At 44.6% G+C, this 27,475-nt stretch overlaps 1 protein-coding gene across 2 annotated transcripts in view; it reads left to right on the top strand.

The window, feature by feature from the left end:
* The window catches only part of TM7SF3 (transmembrane 7 superfamily member 3), a 38,364-nt gene that overhangs the window by 7,712 nt on the left and 3,177 nt on the right, over nucleotides 1–27,475 (top strand). The window contains exons 2-10 of one of the 2 annotated variants that reach the window (XM_045873725.3): nucleotides 2,248–2,402; nucleotides 5,322–5,472; nucleotides 8,010–8,130; nucleotides 8,850–9,021; nucleotides 13,216–13,393; nucleotides 21,945–22,031; nucleotides 24,051–24,131; nucleotides 24,754–24,906; nucleotides 26,709–26,806. In XM_045873725.3, the coding sequence (XP_045729681.1) occupies nucleotides 2,248–2,402; nucleotides 5,322–5,472; nucleotides 8,010–8,130; nucleotides 8,850–9,021; nucleotides 13,216–13,393; nucleotides 21,945–22,031; nucleotides 24,051–24,131; nucleotides 24,754–24,906; nucleotides 26,709–26,806 (1,196 nt within the window). The remainder of the gene's footprint in view (nucleotides 1–2,247; nucleotides 2,403–5,321; nucleotides 5,473–8,009; nucleotides 8,131–8,849; nucleotides 9,022–13,215; nucleotides 13,394–21,944; nucleotides 22,032–24,050; nucleotides 24,132–24,753; nucleotides 24,907–26,708; nucleotides 26,807–27,475) is intronic. The other variant, XM_064591478.1, reaches the window with a different exon arrangement.

A 27,475-nucleotide genomic window follows, 5' to 3' on the forward strand; every position in this document is an offset into this window, starting at 1 on the left:
CTGTATGTTAACTACACTGGGATTTAAAAAAAATGCAAAATAAAAAATGAGCTGAGTGCTTTGAACAATTAAAGGATGGAAATCCAATTAGTTCCTAGGAAAACAAACATACTGCTTTTAGTTTGACAGACTAGGATTTGTGGATATTCTTAAGACTTGGAAGACAGAGGGTAGATGGGACCAAAATTAAAGTACGATATGTGCAATGTTTTTAGTGCCACTTACTGAGACCCACTTAATTTTATGTATAATTTGGTTTCCTAGTAAAATAATCATGATGATGGGAAAGCCTGGAAAATGTAAAAATGTTTTTCTTGTTTCCCTTTATAAAAATGAAAACAAAAAACTCCCTCACATTTTCTAGACTTCCCTATCCAGATTCTATTAAATCCTTCCTAATATTTTTACCTCTATTCTGGCTGGAATTTAGTTCTACATAAAAGGTAAAACATGTTTCTGCTAACATAAATAGGAGGAAATATACCATCTTCATTTGTCATTGTTGCCACTAATTAAAATTCTCCCTGGAGTTTCAGAAATTAAATCATAGCCACCAGTAACTTTTTTCTATCAATTATAAAAAAGTTATGAAGGTAATATAATGGCATCACAGGGTTTGGGGAATTCATGCAGAGTAATGTTTGATCTCAGCCTAGCATTATTCGTATATTCTGGGTGGCTTTCTTGGTTAGCCATTGTTGATAGTCTCTTTTTTAGATCATCCAGATGGAGTACTTGTGTTTAAAAAAAAGTGTTGAAAATTAGCCTGTTTGGGAAATAGTACATAAGAATGAATTTGAAGTTGTTTAATGTCTGGAGTATTTTCCTTTACCACCCACTGACTCTAATTTCCTTGTAAAATAAAATGATAGTTCCACAGTGGGACTCTGGTGACTTATAATCTATTGTCAACTCTGTTTCATCTTTATTAAATTTAAATCTTTTTTCCTATTTTTAGACTTGAATCCCCCAAGACTGCTTGTGTAATATGTGGGAGCTCCTGTGCTATTTCAGCAAGAGATGCTAACTACAGGGTAGAGGATGGGATGGGCATCCAGGACCACACAAGTAAAACAACCTATTTAGTGGATTGTTTGAGAATTAGGTTGATGAAAGAAAGAACCGGGGTGCAGCTGGGAGAAAGACACAGTGAGTGGATGAGTGAAACACAAGGGGAGACAAGCAGACAGATGAGAAAGGCCTAGATGAGGTGTTGCAAAACTAGTGTGGACTCTGAACTTGATCCTTAAAAAGCTCCTTTTTCCAGAATGCCTGTGGTTCATGACTGTATGACTCTATGTGAAGTACCTGGTGTAGGCACTCAGACATTTTTGTCAGTGTTGATGGCACCTTCCTTTGCAAGCTAGGTAATTACAGTCCCATTTGACAGATGAAGAAATTGAGCTTTAAGGGAGTTAAGTAACCTGCCTAAGATCACACAGCTCGTAATTGGTGGGATAAAATTGAAGCCCCCTATATCCCTCTGGGCTGGGCTGACTTCAGAATTCACTAGATCAGGTTCTCTTTTTAATATTAGTGTATTCACAATTGTTAGTGCTTCTTTAGGGTTGTTAAAACCTTAAGTTCAGGGGCTCTGCTTTTGTTTTTTGAACATTTTATTTATTAGAGAGAGCATGCGTGAGCGCATTGGGGAGGAGGGGCAGCAGGGGCAGCGGGAGAAGGAGAAGCAGGCTCCCCACTTGGTGGGGAGCCAGCCATGGACCTCGATCCTAGGACTCCGAGATCATGACCTGAGCTGAAGGCAGATGCTTACCGGACTGAGCCACCCAGCGCCCCTGTTTTTTTAATAAAAATATTTTTTAAGTAAACTACACCACATGTGGGGCTTGAACTCATAACCCTGAGACCAGGAATCACATGCTTTACTGACTGAGCCAGCCAGGCACCGCCTGGAGCTCTGTTTTGAATGGAATTGTTATGGCTGCTTACAGTGGGGAATGTTCTGGCTCTGGGCACCGGGCATCTTAGGCATCCTGAGCACTCTTTTGTTTGCATTTTTCAAAACACCTTTCTTACATTTTAGTGTTCAGTTCCACTATTTAGTAGCTGCTTCCCCTTCTTAAGCTTAACTGTCCTCATCAGTAAGATAGGGGCAGTAATAATAATATTTATCTCCCCAGGTTTTTCTGAGGATCAAATTAGGAGTGCATGTATGCTTATGTCTGAGATTTCTACAAATTGATATTACAGGTACAAACGTTACAGTGAATGTTTCTCCCATTGCAGGTCTTCTTGAATTTTACATAGGGAAATTTAGATACTTCAAGCTCAACAGGCTCTCTCCAGAGGACGCCATTTTGCGTCATATTTCAAGCAATGCGTCTTTCCTTATTTTCCAGATACACTCACAGTATCAGAATACAACGATTTCTTTTTCTAAGGTAAGTATGGGGAGTTATTTCTGTAAACACCATTTCCATATTTTGGGGTCTTATATTTAGTAGAAACATTAGAATTTGATGCCTCTTTATGTTTGACTTTATATCCTTAAAAGAAAAAAATCAAGATTGGAGCCTCTCAAGTTAGTGGTTTAGATTGGCTAAGAGGTGTGTGTCTCAGGCCTTTCTTGAGTGTGGTGACCTCTGACTTAAAGAGGGGGTGAGCAAGTGCCAATTTGGGGGTAGGATGGCCTTTATCAGATGTCTCCTGGCTGCAATTTAGCTTTCCTCATGATATCTCACCTTTTTTCTTACTCTGCTGGGTCCTTAATGATTTTTACCTCTGAATATGTTTTAATGGGTTTCCATCATTGTTCAGCCATATAGTGTTTACTAAGTTTACTAAGACCCCTGTAGGATCACCTTTATTCTTTGGAGTCTCATGGAAACAAAAGAAGCCCAATATTCAGGTCCTCTAGCCCCGTGCTCAGCTTCCTGCGTTTGACTCTATTTCAGAGATCATCACTAACCCCTTCAACCTCAGCCTCACCTTTGGGAAGTTTTTCATATGTGCTGGATTAGCTTAACCCATGAAGAATCTGCCATTTATATTAACTTTTTATAAGTCTATTTATATTCAGTCTATATGACCCCCTTAGACTAATAAATGAATTTCACTCTCTATGAAGTTGTGCTGCTTTTTATTTGTCCTCAGCATATCTATTGTTATAAGCCTATCTTTTAATATTCTGGAATTTGCTAAACAAAGCGGTCTTAGTCCAGTTCATATATATTCTATAGGCATTGGTCATATTATCTTTCAAACTAGATACTTTACATGTTGTATTCTAGCCTTCCTGCCCCTACCATGAAGGTTTTGAAATTGTGTGTTTGGTAGTGTAATAGACTAGAAATGGAAGAGTTTGATCAAGGAAAAGAGGAAGGAATAAATTATGTTAATTGCAAAAGAGTTAACAGTGTTTATGACCCCCACTCAGATTTTGTCTGCCTTCTTTGCAGCCAGAGGAGAAATCGAAGCATGTTAAATGTCATAACTTTCTTAGAAGGAAATATCATTCCAGTTCCTCAGGAAAGCCAACCTTTGTTCCTGGCACTAAATTCAGAAGGAAACTTTCTATTCAGGCCCTTACATAGGAGACAAAGTAAAATGCTACAACAGATGATTTCCTTCTTCATAACATCATAGCAAAGACAACCTTTGAAGGAAGAGAAAAGATTTAAAAAAAAAAAGCCATTTATATTTTTTTGCATGCCTACTAGGGGCTAGGCCAGTGGTTCTTAAGCTCTCCTAGGGCCATAGACGTCGAATCTGCTAAAATCTCTGGACTCTGTACCCCTCAAAATGCATGGATATGTTTGTATAATTTCATGGGGACCTGTGGAAACTCATTGGGCCTCTCGGGCTCCTAGTTAGGAACCCCTGTGTTTGGTTTTCCATGTAATTAATTTAATTCTCACAACAGTTCAACAAAGTACTTACAATGCAGGTTTTTACATTTGAGGAAACAGAGCTTGGATAAAGGAATGTCGACATAACTAATGTGAGTGAAGTGGCCTGAATGGACAGCATGCTGGGCCTCAGTTTTCATGCAGAGCAGATCTTAGCTATCCTGAATGTTCCTTTCTTGGGCTGCCCTTAGTTCTCACTGTATTTATGCTGCTGAGCCGATGACGACCAGAAGTGCACTTAGCTCTAGAAATGAGTGGTCTGAGTGAAGAGAGTAGTTCCTGTTTCCTTCCAGAAGTGTGGCACTTTGGATTTTTGGTGGGTCATCATAGAAGTTGGTTCTTTGAAACTGTCGACTCTGCAGTTCGTCAATTAGTATTTGAATCATTTCCCTTGTGCTTGTCAAATTGAAACCCATCTGGCACTTTTTTCTTCCCATTTCCTTAGCCTTAAGAAAACACTCTGAATCTACTACCTCTTAACTTAGTATTTTGTTGTTCGAAAAGCTTTCCAAATAGATGGGGTTAGGGGATGGTCCAGTGGAGTGGTGTGAGGGAGGATTTGAAAGGAGCACGTAAGGATAAGTTTGTTCACTGTCCTGATTATGGTGATGGCTTACAAGTGTCTACTATATCAAAACTTATCAAATGGTATTCTTTATGTGTAGTTTATAATATGACGATTATAGCTCAGTTTTTTAAAGAAACTTTCTAGAACTTGAATTCTTTAGGGGCGGGGCTCATGTTTTTGTTTTTGTAGTGATAAAGTGAATTTGTATATTGGACCTACAAGATGGAGGCTGCCTCAGTGACCTGGTCCATGTCACAAATCTAAACCTGAGTCAGCTTGCACTAATGGGGAAACACCTGTCCAGGAAACCTACCATGACAGTCACCGTCCTCCAACTCTGCTCTAGCTCTTTTGCCTTACCTTAGAGAATAGGACCTGCTCACCTTCCTTATAAGGAAATTCCTGACCTTTTAGCCAATCATGCCCTGTTTCTGTTTTGCTTTTTCTAACACTGTACAACTCACTTTTGCCCCAAATCCCTCAGGTGCTTCTTCACTGCTTGTAAGGCACTGTACTCCCCTAATGTGTGGGTTGTTTTTCCTTGAATAAAGGACACCAAACTCTTTACTGACTTGTTTTCAGTTTTGTCATTTGACAGTAGTCTTAGTACTTGACATAGTAAATCTTAATTTGGGGAATTGAAAAACTTGGGAATTTCACTGTGCATCTCCTATTCCTATCAAAGATCATATATTTAAATAGTTCTTCCATGCATATGCATGGGCACCTGCATATAGAGATGAATGCTTTATAAGGAAGGTCTGTGTTTCTTCATTCTTGTTTTGAGAAGGCTTGGAATAGGACAGGCAGACGAGATCCAGCCTAGAATTTAAGTATTTTGCTCAACTCTCTATTCATGATGACCCTTTTCTACCTTATTGCAGACTCTCCTTCGTAATACCTCAGGAACAGGCACTGACCAAGGACTGGTTTTCATTCTTAGACCAGAGCAGAGTATGTGCACTTGGCACTTGGAGACTTTAGATGCTGAGCCTGTCCAAAACATGGCCATCCCACTCACCTATTCAGAAAGAGGTAACCTTTCTATCTTCGACTCCCAATTGACTCCCAGAATGTGGAACTTATTCATGAAAATCCAAAGGAAACTATAATCCTTTTAAAAGTATATATTGCAAGTATGGTATATTGAATCAAAGATTTTAACAACAAGGGAGCCAAGGAATTTCATGATGATTGAAAGCCCGGATAGGGGCGTAGGAGAATGCAGTCATTAATTCAAAAAAAAATTTAAGGAGCCCTTGGAGAAGCAGTAACAGAAAGGCAGGACACAGTCCTGAATACTTTAGCTGGTTATTCTAGGCAGAGGAGGGCATGGAAGAAGAATGGAGAATATTTGGAGAATGGCAGAATGGTGGGTATGGCTGGAGCCATGAGTGTGAAGGGCCTTTTATGTAATTTGAGGTTTGTATTCTATTCTGAAGGAGCACAGAATTTTTAAGCAGAGGAATGATATGCATTTCATCTATCAGAAAGTTAATGCTAGAAGAGCATGGGGAGTGGCTTGGAGAGGGCATAGCAGGATCAGGACTCAGCACACCTTTAAGAGCTCAGAGTGAGAAGATGTTTGGAAGGTAGCATTAATGAGACACAGTGACCAGTGGTTATGGATTATAAAAGGGAGGAGCATAGGCTTCCCATTTGGGCTGCTAGGAGATAGTGATGTAAAATAGGGTTGAGAGGGAGTTGTGGTGGTGCTGGACAGTTGAGGCGGTCGGGATGGGGTAGATGGTGACTTTAGTTTGGGACATCATCTGAGATGCTATAGGACATCTGGATGGAAATGCCTAGTAGGGAGTTTAAGGGTGTGGAGTGGAGACTTGAGGTTAGATGTCCACCTACAAGGTTCTGAGTAAAAGCCATGGAAGCGAGTAAGATTGTCCAGGCATGTACTTAGAGGTTTAGGGGGAAAAACAATAGCGGATACTTTCATAGTGTCTACCACATGTCAGGCACTGTTTCTGGGCGACGCTAACTGCTGAGGAATAAGCATAAGACTAAGGAGGAGTTGAGGAGGTAAGAGAAGAGCCTGGAGGTTCTGCTTTAAGTAAGGAGTGGTAAATAGTACATTGCAGAGAGATCAAGGAAGTGACGGAAATTGTCCATATGATAGTGCAATGAAGAGTGGCCTTCAGTGAGAATTGTTTTAGTGGCACAGTGGGGGTGAAAACTAGATTACAGTGATGAGGAGTAAAGGCGAGGTGAGGGTATTTAGATTACTCTTACACAGTGTCCTATGTAGCAGAGGTAATGACCTGATAGAAAACCATAGACTTCGGGTGTTCATCAAGGACAGTGTACAAAGAAAAATTAGAGTAGAGTTTCCATTACAATCCACATCATTTTCTCAGGTGTGGTAAAGATTTGTAAATGCAGGAAAAGGAGAGTATGAAAGAAGAGCAGCATTGAAACAGGTATGCACATGGGGTTTCTCCATTCCAGATCTGGCTGGGGGAAATCAACCACCGGAATTCCAGCAGTTGATGGAAACCAGGACCCAACTGTGGGAATGATTGGATGAGTGTATGAAGTTGAGATCTTGTAGACCTTTAAATTGATCTGTCTTAGCTCAACCTTTCCACTTGGACTGGTAGACAACTGTCTACCATGGACAGTTGTTTGCATAGAATGAGCTCATGTTAAGTGACTTCTCTAAGTTTTGTCATGCTTAAGGTCATGAATAGGATTCCTAGTAAGAAAAGAAGAGCTGTTTCAGCCACATTATTAATGTAAACGAAATACCTAAAATTTGTATTAAATATCCAAATGCTATTCCAATACATGGTCTTGGGGGTCTTTTGAGGCCTTTTTAATTTTTACTCTTTTATATACACAGACTCTTCCAGCACTGAGGATGACACCCTCTTTCTTCCAGTTTAAAAAGCATGTGAAAAGTGGACACCCCTTTATTTACTGCCAATGGAGTTCCCTTTCTCTTTGGCAGTGTTTTTCCCCCCTCTATCCCTGGGTTCTTAAGCTCTTTTTATGGGATCAGGGACCCCCAAAATCTAATAAAAACCTCTCTCCTTAAGAAATGCACACATTCAACCTTTGGCATACAATTTCAAGGTGTTCATGGGACCGCCAAAGCCCATTCTTGGACACCAACTTGAGAATATCTGTCTCCAGACCTCTTCAGCTCTAGGTAGGGGTTGGCAAACACAGACTGTGAGCCAGATCCAGCCTCTGTCTGTGTTGTACATAAAATTTTACTAGAAACAGCCATGTTCCTTTGCTTGTATATTGTCTGGCTGCTGTCATGCCTCGAAGGCAGGGTCGAGTAATTGCTACAGAAACCATCAGTTGTGAGAGGCCTAAAATATTCACCATCTTACCCTTTACAGAAAAGGCTTGCTGATCTCTATTCCAGAGCCCGTAACCTCAATTAACTTTTTCCTCTTTAACCTCAGTTCATGAGGTAGTACAAAACCAGAAGCTCTATTATATTTAACTTCTGTCTGGAAAGTTCTTATAAGAGTAGCGTTCTGTTTCTCTGAGTACGATTTGAGTGTAGGAGAATTCTGTGTTGAGTAACTTCCTTATTTTTCATCCAGATCCTGTCCCTGGAGGCTGTAATTTGGAGTTTGATTTAGATATTGATCCCAACATTTACTTGGAATACAATGTCTTTGAGACGACTATTAAATTTGCCCCAGCAAACCTAGGCTATGCAAGGTATGTCTATCTTCCTATCTCCTAAAACTGCCTTTAGGACATGCATGACTAGCTGTTGTGTAGCTTCGGTGAACTCCCCAAATCCATGGTTCTCTTTAGTGAAATTGTTTAATTTTTTTTGGAACGGAGGTAATTTAAACATTGTTGGGTAATACTTGATATGTCACTTATAATTAACATTGCCCCCCTCCATTCTTAGGAAGAGCCAGATGTTGAGTTTCTGTTGTGAGCTTAGAAGTACATTTAGTTTCTGTAGAGTTTTGATTATGGAAAGCATTCTGAAGCCATGAAACACCCTTATATTTTTGTAAGGACTTTGTTATTTTAATTAATTAAAGCTCTGCCTTAGTTTCTACTTTAATAGTAATGGTAGCTAACATTGAGTAACATTTGAATGCTGTCTGTCTATCATCCATAGTGCTGAGTGCTCTATGTTCTTCGTCATTTAATCCTGACAGTTTTACTCAGAAGGGGCGGTGGTTCTTACTTTACAGAGTGGTTCCCTAAGGGTTCTTGAGATTAAGTGACATGGTGGCAAAGCTGCATGACTAACATTAACATCCGATTATTTAACCATACCGCCTCTCAGGATGGTACTTTTCTCCGTAATGCCAAAATTGGAATCAATGCAGAAGTTTGAAATTTGAGGTTTTGGTTCCTTTTATAGATGCGACATGCACCACAAGAGATTGATGTTCAGTTTTGTTGGTTGACTTTAGAGGCACAAATCCTCTGCCGTGTGACATTGGGACGGGACGGGACTCTAGGTGGAGGTTGCTGTATGATGTCTATCAGTATTTTCTGCCCGAGAATGACCTCACCCAAGAGGCGTTGCTCAAGCATCTGCAGAGGATGGCTGAGGTGCCTCAGGTGAAGGCCAATGCTATCAAGGTAAATCTGGTTCTTAGAATTTGTGTGGCCAGATTGTGACATTTTTGGTTAAGAGTTGAGAAGAGGAGAAGCTACCAGGAGCTTATTTCTGTTTCCTTGATCTTTCTGGGGTTCTCACTTTATTCTCTTCCATTCTGTTATTGTCTTGCTCGTGATATCCCAAAGTAATGTTGGCTTTTGAGGAGGTGCATGTAAATTATGTTACGTTTTAGTTGCTGTCACACATATGATCTGGTAATCTTCAGCTGTGGATGGAAGTGATTTTTCTATGTACTCCCATAACTATTAGATAAAAACTTTTGGCAAGTATAAAAGTTACAGTTTTTTTTAAAAAACAATGAGAAACTGTTTTAAGGATATACACATTGTCATTAATACTTGTTTATTTAAAAGATTTTGTTTTTATTTATTTTAGGGAGAGAGAGAGAGCATGCATGTGCATGTGGAGAGCGTAGAGGGGCAGAGGGGGAGGGAGAGGGACCAGCAGACTCTGCGCTGAGTGCAAAGCCCCACATGGGGCTCGATCTCATGACCGTGAGATCACGACCTGAGCCAAAACCGAGAGCCAGCTGCTTAACCCACTGAGCCATCCAGGTGCCCCTGTCATTAGTATTTAAACCCAAACTCAGAAGTCTCTAACTTGAAGCAGAAGTTTTCTCTGATCTTTGGAACCCCTATAAACTCTTGGAATACCAAGTGTGGGGTATGGGCCAGCAGCATTGGCACCACTCGGGAGCTTGTTAGAATTGTAGACTCCTTGGCTCCACCCTGGACCTACTGAATCAGAATTTGCATTTTTGAGGTCCCCAGGTGATTCCTATGCATATTAAAAATTGAGATTCATGCTATAGATGATTTTTGTGGAGGGCAGGATTTATGTCTTAAAAGTTACCTGATAGCAGTCTAATATAGAAGTTCATCCTTCAGTCTAATGGTTTATGGCTAGAGATTTTCTAGACTGCTCTGATTTTTCCCAGAAGGTTGATAGGTTACCAGATTTTATAGGGAAGCGGTGGCCTATGTGATTAGCCTAGGCCTTCAGTCTATTGCAGAGCAAGATCTCATTTTGTTGTCACCTAGGATGTCATGGTCCCATGCTAAGAAGGAGCCTGATACTTCAAGAAAACTCACTGTGCTTATTCACAAATTTGGAAGCTCCTTTGGATAAGTTTACCAGTTGCCATTTTTACATAGAAAATTTTGAAGATCATTTTTATTCTCATGAAGAGAATAAAAGAATTCATATAACAGGAACTTTTTAGGTTACTTTTTAACTTTCAGCGAAGAGCCGTTGTTGACTAGTGAGGGTATGTTGAGAAGAGTCAGAGCCTGTTTGAAGAGGCTTGCACTGGCCCACTTTGGGGCAATTCAGTCATCAAAAAGAGTAATGATTGATTATAAGTTTTGAATAAATAAAAACAAGTCCTACTGATACTAAAAAAAGGGAGAGAAAAAGAAAACTCCTCAGTTGCTATCATTGGAGGAGACTCCTATACCAAATTATTCTGGAAATTGATACGGGGAAGAATTACACTGCCTTTTTTAAAAGAGGCACTGTAATTCATCCTCGTTCATGAGAGAAGGCTCTACATGGAGGAACCGACCAGTAAATGTAGAAGGAATAATAGGATTAGAAAATCACCATTTTCCACCCTTAGTGAAATAATTCAGGCAAGGATCTGCAGGTGAAAGACTTTTGGGGAAAAGGATATTCTCAGCATGCTCAGATGAATTCTAATTGCAAAGAGAAAACTTACTTTTGGAGTGGAATGATTTGATGGTCTCGGTCTTATCCATGTGGTCATTTAGCTTCATTGATAGCAGGTAGCTTGCCTTATGTGCTCATATGACTCCACCTGACATCATGACCATCACCTGTGAAATATTTTAGCAAAATATGTTTAACCTGAATTCAGTCCATTGGAGTTCCTGTTTATAGGAAATACGTGGGGTAAAAGAGCAAGTTGGACACCTTGAGCATACTCTGACAAATCCAGATTGTGGAATGTTCTATGAGACAACTGCTTTTTTTTCTTAAGATTTTATTTTTTATTTAGAGAGAGAAAGTGTGAGCAGGTGGTGGGGGGTAAAGGGCAGAGAGAGAGGTGAGAGAGAATCTTAAGCAGGCTCCAGCACTGAGTGTGGAGCCCGACAAGGGGCTCAAGGAGGGGCTTATCAAGGGGCTCGATCTCACAACCCTGAGATCACAACCTGAGCTGAAACCAAGAGTGGGAGGTTTAACTGCACCACCTAGGTGCCCCTTAAGATTTTATTTTTAAGTGATTTCTACACCCAACCCAGGGCTTGAACTTACAACCATGAGATCAAGAGTCACAGGCTTTACCAGCTGAGCCAGCCAGGTGCCCCTATAAGACAGCCGCTCTGGGGGTCTCTGGGTGGTTCAGTAAGTTAAATAACGACTCTTGGTTTCGGCTCAGGTCATGATCTCAGGGTCATGAGATTGAGCCCAATATCGGGCTCTGCACTGGAAATGGAGCCTACTTAAGATTCTTCTCTCCCTCTCCCCTTCCCCCCCACCCCGATAACAAAAAAAACAGAAAAAGACAACTGCTCTTAATCATTGGGTGGGTGGGAGAGAGTGATGGGAAGGACTGTCCTAGATATCAGAGATAAACACCATGCATGAAATGGTTGGATTTTGGTTAAAGGAGAGAAAAGCTATGAAAGACATGGTGGGGGGAGGAGGGGCGCCTGGGTCGCTCAGTCGGTTAACTGTCTGACTTGTGATTTCAACTTGTGATTTCCACTCAGGTCATGATCTCGTGGGTTGTGAGATGGAGCCCCACAATGTGGCTGCGGGGAGTCCACTTGAGATTCTCTCTCTCTCCCTCTGCCCCTCCCCCCACTTGTGTGGGTGCTCTCTCTCTCTCAAATAGGTGAATAAATCTTCAAACAAAAAAAGATGGGAAAATCTGAATATGGACTGTGTATTAGATAAGAGATTATTGATTTTTTGGGGTAAGCTAAGGTATATGGGTATAAAAGCGAATATCCTTAGTACCTTGCTACTCAGTGTGGTAGATGAATGGGTAGCATTGGCATCAGCTGAGAGATTGCTAGAAAAGCAGACTCTCAGATGCTTCCTCCAGCAATAGAATCAGGATCTAAATTATAACACCCTCCCTTAGTGATTATAGGCACGTTAAGTTTGAGAAACGCTGTTTTAGGATGTGCACACTGGAAGTCTTAAGAAGTGAAATGTCATGATATCTAACTTACTGTAAAATGGTTCAGCAGGAAAAAATAGAGGGAAAGAAGGAGGAATAAAAAAAAAGAAATAGGATAAAATATTAACAATTGTTAAATCTAAGTGGTAGTTTATTCATTGTATTATTCTTTCAGCATTTCTGTAAGTTTGAATGTTTCATAATAAAAATGGAGTAAGAGGTAATGTTAACATTTAGTTGAACTTGACCAGTCCTTTGCCAGAAACATATTTTTGAAGGCTAAGCAATATTTTTAAGCAGAAGTTTTCTAAGAGGCTTGTAATTATTCCTGAAACTCTAATACTAAATATTCTCACTTTTATTAGTAGGAATGTATTAGTGTATTCTAGCTATATAGGGCTTTTGTTTCTTCTATTACATATATTACCTATCTAAAAAACCACCTTTAAAATGGAAGTTTTGAAGTGAAGGACCACTGCATAACAACTATATGGAATGTTTTCTTTTTTGCAGAGTCTGTTAGACAAAGATAAACGGGTTCTCTCTGTGAGATGTTAATAAACACTTGTCTTTTGACAGTTCCATACCTAGTAGTAATAATGAACACTTACTCTGTGCCAAGCATTGTGCTAAGTACTGAGGAAAGAAGGACTAGTGAGCAAGATAAATATAGTTCTTGCCATTGTGTTGTTTACAATGTAGTAGATGACAAAATTTTTTTTTATTGTCCTGACTAGTGTTTACATTTTATATCATTATTTTGCTTAAATTACTGACATTTGATGCTGTACAAAAACTTTAGAAGCATTTTGTGTAAGAACTTGCTTATATTAGCATGTATAAACTGTGCAGGACAATAGTTTGAGAGAGCTAAATGGGTTGGTGTATATTTTAAACAAGAATTATAATTTAATATTACAATTTACTATCACATGTAGGTGGGGTTCTAATAGAATAGCTTTTTAAAAAAATCTGAACACTAATCATACATTATTTTTGGCTTCAGGTGGTTACCCTAACAGCTAATGATAAGACAAGTGTTTCCTTCTCCTCTCTCCGAGGACAAGGTGTCCTTTATAATGTCATTGTCCGGGACCCACTTCTCAATACATCTGCTGCTTATGTTCCTGCTCACACATATGCTTGCAGCTTTGAGGCCAAGGAGGGTAATTGTTCTTCTCTCAGTAAGTATATGGATTTAAACTTCGAAATTTCTTCTTTGGCTTTGCAGATCCATGTCAACCAATCCAGAACTCAAAAATATTAAAAAATGCTTTTGTCTAGTGAAGACTAGCAAAAATAAAAAATTCATTCAGCAAATGCCTTTTGAGCCCCTCGGTTGTCCCGTTCTTTGTTCTAGGCACAGGGATACAGCAGTGAACAAAACAGACTACGTGCCCTTTGGGAGCTTATGTTTTAGCGGGGGAGATGAGACAGACAAGATAAATTTGAAAAATATCCATCATGGGAGAAACTGCTGAGTGCTAAGAAGCAAACATTAAGTAGGAAAGGTGGATAATAACAAGTGACACTGAGGGAAGAAGTTTGAGAGCGATGGCCAGGGAGGCCCATGCGGAAAGGCTAACCGTTGAGTGGAGACCCCGGGGGGTGAGTGGAGAGGTGGGGGGCGAGTGGAGACACGGGGCGAGTGGAGACCCAGGGCGTGAGTGGAGACTCCGGGGGGGGGGGGCGGCGAGTGGAGACACGGGGCGAGTGGAGACCCAGGGCGTGAGTGGAGACACGGGGCGAGTGGAGACTCCGGGGGGGTGAGTGGAGAGGCGGGGGGGTGAGTGGAGACACGGGGCGAGTGGAGACTCCGGGGGGGTGAATGGAGAGGTGGGGGGCGAGTGGAGACACGGGGCGAGTGGAGACCCAGGGTGTGAGTGGAGACACGGGGCGAGTGGAGACTCCGGGGGGGTGAGTGGAGAGGCGGGGGGGTGAGTGGAGACACGGGGCGAGTGGAGACACGGGGCGAGTGGAGACCCAGGGCGTGAGTGGAGACATGGGGCGAGTGGAGACTCCGGGGGGGTGAGTGGAGAGGTGGGGGGCGAGTGGAGACACGGGGCGAGTGGAGACCCAGGGCGTGAGTGGAGACATGGGGCGAGTGGAGACTCCGGGGGGGTGAGTGGAGAGGTGGGGGGCGAGTGGAGACACGGGGCGAGTGGAGACCCAGGGCGTGAGTGGAGACTCCGGGGGGGGGGGGGGGGGCGAGTGGAGACACGGGGCGAGTGGAGACTCCGGGGGGGTGAGTGGAGAGGTGGGGGGCGAGTGGAGACACGGGGCGAGTGGAGACCCAGGGCGTGAGTGGAGACACGGGGCGAGTGGAGACTCCGGGGGGGTGAGTGGAGAGGCGGGGGGGTGAGTGGAGACTCCGGGGGGGTGAGTGGAGAGGTGGGGGGCGAGTGGAGACACGGGGCGAGTGGAGACCCAGGGCGTGAGTGGAGACACGGGGCGAGTGGAGACTCCGGGGGGGTGAGTGGAGAGGCGGGGGGGGTGAGTGGAGACACGGGGCGAGTGGAGACACGGGGCGAGTGGAGACACGGGGCGAGTGGAGACCCAGGGCGTGAGTGGAGACACGGGGCGAGTGGAGACTCCGGGGGGGTGAGTGGAGAGGCGGGGGGGTGAGTGGAGAGGCGGGGGGGTGAGTGGAGACACGGGGCGAGTGGAGACCCAGGGCGTGAGTGGAGACACGGGGCGAGTGGAGACTCCGGGGGGGTGAGTGGAGAGGCGGGGGGGTGAGTGGAGAGGCGGGGGGGTGAGTGGAGACACGGGGCGAGTGGAGACCCAGGGCGTGAGTGGAGACACGGGGCGAGTGGAGACTCCGGGGGGGTGAGTGGACAGGTGGGGGGCGAGTGGAGACACGGGGCGAGTGGAGACCCAGGGCGTGAGTGGAGACACGGGGCGAGTGGAGACTCCGGGGGGGTGAGTGGAGAGGCGGGGGGGTGAGTGGAGACTCCGGGGGGGGTGAGTGGAGAGACGGGGGGGTGAGTGGAGACACGGGGCGAGTGGAGACCCAGGGCGTGAGTGGAGACACGGGGCGAGTGGAGACTCCGGGGGGGTGAGTGGAGAGGTGGGGGGCGAGTGGAGACACGGGGCGAGTGGAGACCCAGGGCGTGAGTGGAGACACGGGGCGAGTGGAGACTCCGGGGGGGTGAGTGGAGAGGCGGGGGGGGTGAGTGGAGACACGGGGCGAGTGGAGACCCAGGGCGTGAGTGGAGACACGGGGCGAGTGGAGACTCCGGGGGGGTGAGTGGAGAGGCGGGGGGGGGGTGAGTGGAGACACGGGGCGAGTGGAGACCCAGGGCGTGAGTGGAGACACGGGGCGAGTGGAGACTCCGGGGGGGTGAGTGGAGAGGCGGGGGGGGTGAGTGGAGACACGGGGCGAGTGGAGACCCAGGGCGTGAGTGGAGACACGGGGCGAGTGGAGACTCCGGGGGGGTGAGTGGAGAGGTGGGGGGCGAGTGGAGACACGGGGCGAGTGGAGACCCAGGGCGTGAGTGGAGACACGGGGCGAGTGGAGACTCCGGGGGGGTGAGTGGAGAGGCGGGGGGGTGAGTGGAGACACGGGGCGAGTGGAGACTCGGGGGGGGTGAGTGGAGAGGTGGGGGGCGAGTGGAGACACGGGGCGAGTGGAGACCCAGGGCGTGAGTGGAGACACGGGGCGAGTGGAGACTCCGGGGGGGTGAGTGGAGAGGCGGGGGGGTGAGTGGAGACACGGGGCGAGTGGAGACCCAGGGCGTGAGTGGAGACACGGGGCGAGTGGAGACTCCGGGGGGGTGAGTGGAGAGGCGGGGGGGTGAGTGGAGACACGGGGCGAGTGGAGACCCAGGGCGTGAGTGGAGACACGGGGCGAGTGGAGACTCCGGGGGGGTGAGTGGAGAGGTGGGGGGGCGAGTGGAGACACGGGGCGAGTGGAGACCCAGGGCGTGAGTGGAGACACGGGGCGAGTGGAGACTCCGGGGGGGTGAGTGGAGAGGCGGTGGGGTGAGTGGAGACACGGGGCGAGTGGAGACTCCGGGGGGGTGAATGGAGAGGTGGGGGGCGAGTGGAGACACGGGGCGAGTGGAGACCCAGGGCGTGAGTGGAGACACGGGGCGAGTGGAGACTCCGGGGGGGTGAGTGGAGAGGCGGGGGGGTGAGTGGAGACACGGGGCGAGTGGAGACCCAGGGCGTGAGTGGAGACACGGGGCGAGTGGAGACTCCGGGGGGGTGAGTGGAGAGGTGGGGGGCGAGTGGAGACACGGGGCGAGTGGAGACCCAGGGCGTGAGTGGAGACACGGGGCGAGTGGAGACTCCGGGGGGGTGAGTGGAGAGGCGGTGGGGTGAGTGGAGACACGGGGCGAGTGGAGACTCCGGGGGGGTGAGTGGAGAGGTGGGGGGCGAGTGGAGACACGGGGCGAGTGGAGACCCAGGGCGTGAGTGGAGACACGGGGCGAGTGGAGACTCCGGGGGTGTGAGTGGAGAGGCGGGGGGGTGAGTGGAGACACGGGGCGAGTGGAGACCCAGGGCGTGAGTGGAGACACGGGGCGAGTGGAGACTCCGGGGTGGTGAGTGGAGAGGCGGGGGGGTGAGTGGAGACACGGGGCGAGTGGAGACCCAGAGCGTGAGTGGAGACACGGGGCGAGTGGAGACTCCGGGGGGGTGAGTGGAGAGGTGGGGGGCGAGTGGAGACACGGGGCGAGTGGAGACCCAGGGCGTGAGTGGAGACACGGGGCGAGTGGAGACTCCGGGGGGGTGAGTGGAGAGGCGGGGGGGGTGAGTGGAGACACGGGGCGAGTGGAGACCCAGGGCGTGAGTGGAGACACGGGGCGAGTGGAGACTCCGGGGGGGTGAGTGGAGAGGCGGGGGGGTGAGTGGAGACACGGGGCGAGTGGAGACCCAGGGCGTGAGTGGAGACACGGGGCGAGTGGAGACTCCGGGGGGGTGAGTGGAGAGGTGGGGGGCGAGTGGAGACACGGGGCGAGTGGAGACCCAGGGCGTGAGTGGAGACACGGGGCGAGTGGAGACTCCGGGGGGGTGAGTGGAGAGGCGGGGGGGGTGAGTGGAGACACGGGGCGAGTGGAGACCCAGGGCGTGAGTGGAGACACGGGGCGAGTGGAGACTCCGGGGGGGTGAGTGGAGAGGCGGGGGGGGTGAGTGGAGACACGGGGCGAGTGGCGACCCAGGGCGTGAGTGGAGACACGGGGCGAGTGGAGACTCCGGGGGGGTGAGTGGAGAGGCGGGGGGGGTGAGTGGAGACACGGGGCGAGTGGAGACCCGGGGCGAGGCGAGGCGGGGAGCCCTGCGTGTGTCCGGGCAGTACTGCCAGGCAGAGGCAACAGCGGCCCTCAGCCGGAGCCTTCTTGGTGTGTTCGGAGAACAGCGGCGAGAACAGCGGCCGGAGGAGCCTGAGGAGGGGGAGAGGTGCAGCCTGGTAGGGCGCAGCGTGGGCAGAAGCTTCTGTTCAGAGCGCAACGGAAAGGCATTGGCGGGTTTGAGCAGCGAGTGCCCTAATCGGACTCCCGTTCTGACGGCATCACTCTGGCTGCTTCTGTGAGAAAAGTCAGGGGCGAGATCAGAAACGGAGATGGACCAGGCTGTCGCGGTAATTCGGGGCAGAGCGGACAGTGGTTTGGATAGGGTGGTGGCAGTGGGGGCGTTGCAAGATCATTCTGTGTGTAACATTGTATTCTGAAATAGTTTCACCGAAAAGGTGCAAAAATACGAAGAATTTCGGCATAATTTTCACTCAGATTCCTCAATTGTGAATGTACTATGCTATTTGCTTTTTATTTATAGAGTGCTCGGGTGCGCGTGCTCTCCATATGTATGTGCACGTACTCTGCTTTCTTTGAGCCACCTGAGAGTAAGTTGCAGACAGAAAGACCTTTTTCCCTTAAAATATTTCTATTTATTTCCTTACGTAACCATAGTAAAAATGATCAAATTCACAAAATTAACTCTGAGACAGTACTGTTATTTAACCCTCAGATGTTACTGAATTTCACTAGCTATTCCACTAATGTCCTTTATAAAAAAAAAAAAGTCACATACTGCATTTAACTGACCTGTGTCTCTTTCGTCTTCTGTAATCTGAAACAATTCCTCAGTCTGTTTTGTCTTTCAAGACCTTGACCTTTTTGAGGGGTACAGGCTGACTTTTTAGAATGTCCTCCAGTTTGGGTTCGTCTGATGTTTCCTCATGATTAAATTCACATTATGCATTTTTGGTGGGAATACAAAAAAGCAATGTTGTGCCCTTCTTAGGAGGCATTTGATACCTATTTGTCCCATGACTGGTGGTGATAACCTTGAATATTTGGTTAGTAGTGTCTGCCAGGTTTCTCCACTGTAAAGTAACTATTTTCCCTTTAAGTATTCTTGGGCAAGACTCTGAATGCTAGTAGATAGGCCCTTCTTAAACTCTCACTTGCTAGTTTTAGCATCCCATGATTTTTGCCTGAAACATTTATTACTAGGTGGTTGCCAAATGGAAATTTTCTAATGTCATCATTTCTTCATATTAGTTGGCATTCTCTTGTAAGGAAGAGATTTCTCTTCTCCCCTATTTATGTATGTATTTATATACATGAACCCATGGATTCTTAATTCTCTGGATAATCCATCACTGTCATTATTTTCATGTTTCAGAGTGCCCATTATTTGCATGTTAAATCATCCCAGATTTGGCCAATGAGTGGCTGCATATATTTTGAAATAGAGCCAGGAATAGTTGCTGGTTGGGTGAGGGGGTTGAAGAAAGGTGTAAAAGATGACTACCATTTTGGCCAGAGCACCTGGAGAGCTAGAACTGCCATTCACTGAAATGGGAAAGACTGTTGGAGGAGCGGGTTTGGGAGCATGTATCAGGAGTTCAGTTTTGGACCTGTTCAGTTTGAGAACCTTAGGAAGCATTCAAGTGGACATGTTGAATTGACAGTTGGTTGTAAATATGCTGGAATTCAGGGGAAAGGTGTGGGCTGGGATTACCTTGAAGTGCATCCAATTAAATCGATGGCATCTAATGCCATGGACTAGATGGCCTTACTGTGAAGTGAGCAAGTAGAAAAGAGACGGGTCTAAGGACCAAGCCCTGGGCACTCTGGTGCTTAGAGGTCAGGAAATTAGGAACTGAAAAATGACCACTGGATTTAGCAACATGGAGGGTGTTGGTGTCAGAGCTGTTTTAGTGGAGCGCTGGGGTAAGCCTTACTGGAGTATGTTCAAGAACAAATAGGAAGAAAGAAATTGGAGAAGAGTCCAGATAGCACTTTCCAGGAGTTTTGCTCTAAAGAATAGTCTATCCATTGTGTTCAGGGACTAGGGTTCCCCTCCTCTGGTAGAGCTGTATCCCATCCAGTCTTCCACTGCCATGCTCAGGATCCTGGAGACATAAAATGTAGGGGACCCAGGCAGATATCAGTTCTGTATCTTTAACTGGTAGACTTAATCTAGGTTCCTCTAGTCCCCTTCCCTTGAGTCCTTCTGCACCAGAGCCCCTCCTAATCTGAAAGCTCCCCTCCCCTGGGTTTCCATCTCTACGTGTTAGCCGAGGAGAAAGGGAGCTCTGATCCTATTCCTCCAACCTCAGTTGACCCCTCCTAGTGATGATGTTGGTCCTATTGTTGCTTTCATTTTCGAGCTTGATGTGTATGAGGACATCTTTCCTGAGCTTGGAGTAGAGAGGAGGTATCCACATTGCCTTTTAATTAAAACTTTGGCCTGTGTATCATAACCTAGATGATACTGTGATAATTAAAGACTGCTCTACTTGGACTGTCTTCTATCCTCCCAGTCCATTCACCCCTTTGTCTTCATCGCCCCCCAAAGTGCCCATATTCTCTCTAGTTTTGTCTCTAGAGTCTACTTCTTATGAAACCTGCTCTCTGTTTTTTTCCTGTATCATTTGTTTCTGTGCTTTCCTGGTACTGTGAGTGGGGATTCCATTTAGTTTCTCTCTGCTGTCTGATAGCAGGAAGGAAAGCTAACTGTGTGTGTCGTTTTTATTGGGTTGGAAGATCTTGCCAACCTTGATGATTATACTTGCTGGAAACTGCCACTTAGATTGTCATTTGAAAAAAAAACTATCCCAGCCAACTCCACACTTGTGGTGTAAAGATTAAATCATAGAACAGCAGTCAACCACAGGTCTGAAATAAGCAGAATGTGGCGTTTTATCTCTTGTTTCACCTTTCTTTGGGGCGCTTTGTTCTCAGAAAAGCTGCTGTGTGGGTTATGTCTCATGCCCTGCAAATTCTGGTCTTCTGCCTTGTGTTTCTTATTTAAATGTAGGTCTTCATGGTATCTCCATCTGAGCACTCTTAAGCATTTTATGTGTTTTGATCTGTGGTAACATTTAACATTTTCCACATGAGATTGTATAGGTGTTTTGTTTTCGTTTTTAGTTCAGGGATTATTTTCTTGTGATAAATCTCAAAGGAGTCATGACAGTGAATTTAGTGTATTTTTCTCTTTGGTAAGCTGTATCTTTTGGTTCATGTTATTTATATTTAAGTTGGTGCCTATTAAGGACCATGAGATTTGGTCTTTGGCATCATGAAGTATATTGTGCTTTATTGTTAGTTATAATGCTGCATTTTTTTTTCAGAAGCAATATGTGTAAAGAAGATGGGCAATAATTTGTTCATATGTGATTTACAGTGTAGTACATGTTCTTTTATTTTAATGGGAATTTTGGTTAAAATTTTTTATGATGAAGAACTTCGAAGAACCTTCATATACTAATTTTTCAGCATTAATGATTTTGATTCATGGTGTGATTTGGTTTCAGCTATATACCCACCTGGGTCTCTGCCTCCTAGCCCTCCTTTATTACTGTATTTTTTAATTTAATTTTTTATTTTTTTTAAAGATTTTATTTATTTATTTGACAGAGAGAGCGAGAGAGGGAACACAAGCAGGGGGAGTGGGAGAGGGAGAAGCAGGCTTCCCGCGGAGCAGGGAGCCCGATGCGGGGCTCAATCCCAGGACCCTGAGATCATGACCTGAGCCGAAGGCAGATGCTTAACGACTGAGCCACCCAGGCGCCCCTATTACTGGATTTTTTTAAATAGCAAATCCATGGCCATCATTTTGCTCACAAAATTTCAGTGTGGAGTGTGTGTATGTGCACACATGTGTGTGTTTGTCCTAAAGATAAGCTCTGTTTTCAAAATACATAGGTACAGTATCACCAACACAAATTTCAGTGAAAAATATTGAAGATAATTCCCTAATAGCATCAAATTAACAGCCAGTACTTATATTTTCCCAGTCACCCAATTGTTTTTCAGTTTTTTTATTTGAATCAGGTTTTAGGTGACGCCTATACATTGTATTTAGTTGATGTGTCTTTTAAATCTCTTTTAATCCCTAGTTCTCCTTTCCGTTGCTCTCCTTTTTTCTTGCAGTTTGTGAAGAAACAAAACCATTTTGTGTACACAGGACACCCCAAGAATATGTTAAAAGTAGTGCTGTATACTCGTCAGGAAGCATAGATTGTCTGGTTCCTCCTTTTGTCATAGCAGTAGCATTGATATTCATTGCCCACACAAAATAATTTGTTAGGGGTGGCAAGGGTATTTCCAAAAGTAGGTTTATAATTTATGTGTTTATATTTGTATATGATATATATTATAAATTAAAGTAAGTGTCTATTGTCAGCTCACTTGGTTTTTTTCATGAAGCTTTGTTCTAGTAACTAAGTACAAAGTATTAAATTGGATATATTACCCACTAAATTTTCATTATTTTTAGGAAGAGTATCAACCAAAGTGTTCTTCACCCTTTTTGCCCTGCTTGGTCTCTTCATTTGTTTTTTTGGACACAGATTCTGGAAAACAGGTATTACTGATGTAGTTGCTATTTACGTGCCTTATGGGCTTTTTTGCTTAAATTCTGCTGGGGAATTTGAACTTTAAGGAGATAAGGCAACTGCTTATCTCCAGCTATCTTCATAGATTTGTGACTGGGTTCTTTCCAGTAGACTTTACTTAGTTGCCATGCATTTTAATTTTTTCTCTTAATAATGGAGTATAACTTCCTCTTACTAAGAGGGGAGCAAAACTGGATTTATGCAGCAGACTTCTTCAATTGCTAGGTCGGCCAGCTGACTAAAAATAACTGGGGTTGGAAATCAGGACATTTGTGTAAGAATGTGTGGATTTTGATGATGGTGATTGTGACGTGGTTTCAGATACATCAAGCTGCAGGTCTGTGGTATCTGTAGATTGAAATGTCTGCTTAGTCCCGGGAGGTTCAGACTGCAAATAGGAACTCCGCAATCTTCGCAGTGAAACCCATTCAGGGAGTGGAATACAGTAGTCTTCTCTTACCTGTGGGGCATACTTTCCAAGTCTCCTAGTGGATGCCTGAAATTGTGGACAGTACTTGAACCCCATATATATATATATTTTTTTCTTATCCATACATACCTACAATAAAATTTAATTTATAAATTAGGCACAGTAAGAGATTAACAATAATTAATAATAGAATAATTATGGCAAGATGCTGTAATAAGGGTTATGTCAATGTTGTCCCTCTCTCTCAAAATATCTTATTATCCTGCACTTATCCTTCCTGTGCTGATGTGAGATGATTAAATGCCCATATGATGAGATGAAGTGAGGGGAATGATGTAGGTAAGAATTGTGACAGTGTTAGGCTACTATTGACCTTCTGATGGAACCTCAGAAGGAGGATCATCTGCTTCTGGACCATGGGGTAATTGAAGTCATGAAAAGAAAAACCATGAGTAGGGGGGCAACTATATAAATTATGCTCGCTGAATTGATTTGAATTTTTGGGCTGCCTTTTATGTAACAGTGTTTGTAATTACTAAAAAAAAAATCCTTATTTAATTCATTAACAAGGAGTATAACGGAGCATCAAGAAAAGAGTGAAAATAATCCTGATCTCAAACTTTTTAAACTTGTTTTAATAAATTATGAATTGTGGGGGCGCCTGGGTGGCTCAGTTAGGTAAACGTCTGACTCTTGATTTCAGCTCAGGTCTTGGTCTCAGGGTCGTGAGTTCAAGCCCTGTGTTGGGCTCCGTGGGCCTGGAGCCTACTTAAAAAAAAAAAAAATTATGAATTGAAATATGCAACTCCGTCTGCATTATTATATTTTTTCTTGATTGAGTAGAAAATATTCTGAAGAATGTTTAATTCCTCAAAGTATAGAATGATTCTAGAACAAAGAATTTAATTGCCAAGCTCTAGGCAAGGTCCCAAAGATATTACTAGGTATTTTAATGCATGAAGACAGTGATTAAATATTCATCCTAAATAGGGAAGGATGAATTAAAGGAAGGTATAAAAATCACTTAAAAAAAAAAGATTTATTTATTTATTTGTCAGAGAGAGTGAGCACAAGCACAAGCAGGGGGAGCGGCAGGCAGAGGGAGAAGCAGACTCCCCACTGAGCAGAGAGCCTGATGTGGGGCTCGATCCCAGGACCCTGGGATCATGACCTGAGCCGAATGCAGATGCTTAACTGACTGAGCCACCCAGGCTTCCCAAAAGTCTGGGAATACTTTGGAATATTTTACTTTGGAATATTTTGTTATTTTTCCTTTCATTTTTGCTCATGTAATAAATTGAAATTTAGGGGCGCCTAATGCAGTGTATCTAACAGTTAATATTTTAATATTGTATTCATTTAATAATATTTACTCCCAATGACTTCTAAATTTTTCCTGTCTTTCGGGTATTTCTTTCCCCTGAATGTCCTAATATGAGTAAATTCTGGAAGCTTAAGCATGTATTTTTTGGTTAGAAAGTTAAGTTGCACTGTGAAAAGAATACCTAACCATAGCTTGTATTTTTTTTTTCTTCTTTTTCTGGTGGTTTGCTACTAGAATTATTTTTCATAGGCTTTATCTTCATGGGATTCTTCTTCTATGTACTGATTACAAGACTGACACTTCTTACATATGATGGTACGTGAAAACAATACAGTTTGGGAAGAAAGGGGTTGTGTTCATAGTCCCCCTTTCTTTCTATAGTTTGACCGTATTGTGTGATAGATAACCTGTTATGTGTGTAAATAATGGGCCACCTATACTCGAAACATCTTTTCTAGACTACTCATTTAGACCTTCTCTTCTGGGTTTTTAATTTGCATGGTGAATTCCTTGGTACTTAGGGAATTGAAGGGCTATGTTGATTATAAACCCGTGTTCCAGGCTATTTGGTATATTGAAGATACGAAATTTACAACAATCAAAATATTAAGATTTTCTTTACCTTGAAACAAACACAACCCGTCCTTCCCTGTCACATTTAACAGAATGCTTGTTGCCCCTTCTTCCTCAGCCCCGATTTATGGGTTGTGCCAAGCCACACCTATCACTTGCCTGGGAGGTTTAGCTCACCTGCTGGTTTGCGCAGCTCAGACCAGCCCCTCCTCAGAGAAGGCCTTTCCGTGCTGGTTGTCAGGGCACTGCCTTGGGGCCTGACCTACAGAAAGGCTAAGGCTGCCTCTGGTAATGGTGGTGTGTGTCTAGCGCATGTGGTAGGAAAAGCTGCCTCTGGTCCAACAGTTCATCTCCTTCTGTGCAGTTCGTCTGATTCTGACAGCCGTCGCTGGAAGTGTTGGTGGGATTCTCCTGGTAGCTGCTTGGTGGCGATTTGGAATCCTCCTGTTCTGCATGCTGTGTGTTGGATTAGTGCTGGGCTTCCTCATCTCCTCAGTGATGTTCTTCACTCCGCTGGGTAGGAGATGTGTCATGTTTTCTGTGTTCAGTTCACTGTTTGCATGACCTTGTTCGGGTTCTCTGTGTACAGATACTGCCCCATCAGGGACTTGGGGCCTTGCCTGTAGAGTTCTGGAAATTTCTATCGATGATGTGGCGCTTTAGGGAGGGCCAGTACAAAGTGAATCTTAAGTGGAAGCCCAGTATATCCCACAGATCAACTTGGCACTGCTCTGCTGGCAGCCGAGTTGGGAACCTGGTGCTTCGTTCCCGGTTGTCTTATACCCCAGCCTTCACTCCCACCGTCTGCCAGACCCCAGGCGTTCTAACATACCTACTTGTCATCTAGGGCAGTAGCACAGGGGATGGTTCTGGGAATTTTTTTTTTTTTTTAAGTAATTCAGTTTTTACTTAGAATGCTTAGAATGTGGTTAACTTGTAAGTTAACTTTCTTTTGTAGGGCAGGAGAAATTTCCCGTCTATCCTTCTAAGGTTCTTCGGCTGGTCTAATCATTAAATTGATAAAAGACGGATTAACAAGAGAACAAATTTAATTTTGTATGTACAGGAACCCCTTAAAAGTATGGGACCCAAAGGCAGTCAGGCAGTTGAGCCTTCTTTGTCATCCGGAGCTAAGGAATGGGGTCGGTGCCTGGGGTTTCAAAGGTGGGGAGGGCAAGTCACAAGAAAAGAAGAAGAGCAGACATTTGGTAATCAGATGTTTGCCCTACCAGGCAGTTAAGTATTTCAGATAAAATAGTTATCACCGGTAGTTGCTCTCTTTCTGGGTCAGGCTCCCTATGTAAATTCTTTTAGGCAGTTAGTGAAGCTATTAAAGTTTTTCCTGACCCTGCCGGGTCTTGATTGCCTTCAACTAAAAATAATCCACATGCCAGAGTGGCACATTTTAGGGCGCCTGGGTGGCTCAGTTGGTTAAGCGACTGCCCTCGGCTCAGGTCATGATCCTGGAGTCCCGGGATCGAGTCCCGCATCGGGCTCCCTGCTCGGCAGGGAGTCTGCTTCTCCCTCTGACCCTCCTCCCTCTCATGCTGTCTCTCATTCTCTCTCTCTCAAATAAATAAAATCTTAAAAAAAAAAAAAAAAAGAGTGCATCCTTGAATGCAGTGAAGGAGCATTTAAAAAAAAAATAAATTTAATTTATAAATAGGACTTCTGATAGAGTCTTCCCGGGTCACTGTAGACGTGCTGCATTTTGGAGAAGAGTTTAGTAGAAGCGCAGGAAAGTGGTTAGCTCCCGTCTTTCCTGATGCATGAGGAATCACATCTTCCAGGATGCAGTGGCTGGGCAGGAAATGCATTGATGGTAAAAATCTAGTAAATGGATTTTGCTGCTCATTTTGGGTAGGAGTTCAAATAGTTAGCTCTGAATGCCATTTACTTGTACTTTTTACTTTGCAGTACAAAATCATGGAGTGATAGAAACAGAGCAAGGAAGGATGGTTTGGAGCTTGGCCACGAAATAGTTCAGTCTTCTCATTTTATGGGTTAGGAAACAGGCTCAGTATCGCAGCTAGTGAATGGAAGAGCTTGGACTAGTCCAGCCTCTTCTAAATTTTCCTGGGAATAAATGCAGAGCATGTACCTGCTTGATTTTCCTCCCACCCCTCAACCTTCTAAGACACATCCTTAAAAGTTGATTGTATTGGCAGTTAAATGAAAAAAGTCAGAATTCATTTCTAATTGTCAACCTATTCCCTGGTGATTATAATAAATCTTGATGCATGTCTGTGTTTAGATGTTGAGAAAATGAAATTGAACTTGGTAAACCTGTTAACTCTTGCTTTCTTTTTGCTTTTTCAGGAAACCTGAAGATTTTTCAAGACGATGGTGTGTTCTGGGTGACCTTCTCTTGTATAGCTGTTATCATTCCAGTAGTTTTCATGGGCTGCCTAAGAATAGTAAGTGTTTCATCAAGTGAGATTTATTCATCCTATTGTCCCGGGCCTTCAGTCGTTCACTTACTGCATCATTTTGCATGTTTTATTTACCGGGGAGAGCTAGCTACATGAGAATCTTTAGGAAATGATTAATTTTAAATAGCCTTGTTACTGTGAAAGCAAGAGAAGTTCTGATTACAATTAGCACAGTGTTTTTTTCATCAAGTGGGGCTGGTCACTGCTGTCAGTATGCTTTGAACAGTGGGAGCAGAGAGGTTGAGCTCACTGTAAATGCACAAGCTGATGGATCATTAGTTTCAACAGTCTCTCCAGACAAAGTGTTCTTCATCTAATTAGACTATTATTGAGGTTCTTTCACAGGGAAGACATTTCCTTTTTTTTTTTTGACTTTATTTATTTGAGAGAGAGCGAGAGCACAGCAGGGGGGGAGGCAGAGGGAGAGGGAGAAGCAGGCAGCCCAACATGGGGCTCTATCCCAGGACTCTGGGATCATGACCCAAGCCGAAGACAGACGCTTAATGACTGAGCCACCCAGGCGCCCCAGGGAAGACATTTCCTATGAGTAAGAACTCACTGTGGGTGTGGAAGGTGGTTTTCAGTTTAACCTTCCAGGTAACCTTTATTCAGCGCTGAGACTTGACCCCATTTCATGTGCCCTGAGGGAGCAGA

This window comes from Mirounga angustirostris, unplaced genomic scaffold (assembly GCF_029215605.1).
Source record: "Mirounga angustirostris isolate CCGP_5_RB_7025 unplaced genomic scaffold, mMirAng1.0.hap1 SCAF_5, whole genome shotgun sequence".
In the NCBI taxonomy this organism is placed as follows: domain Eukaryota; kingdom Metazoa; phylum Chordata; class Mammalia; order Carnivora; family Phocidae; genus Mirounga; species Mirounga angustirostris.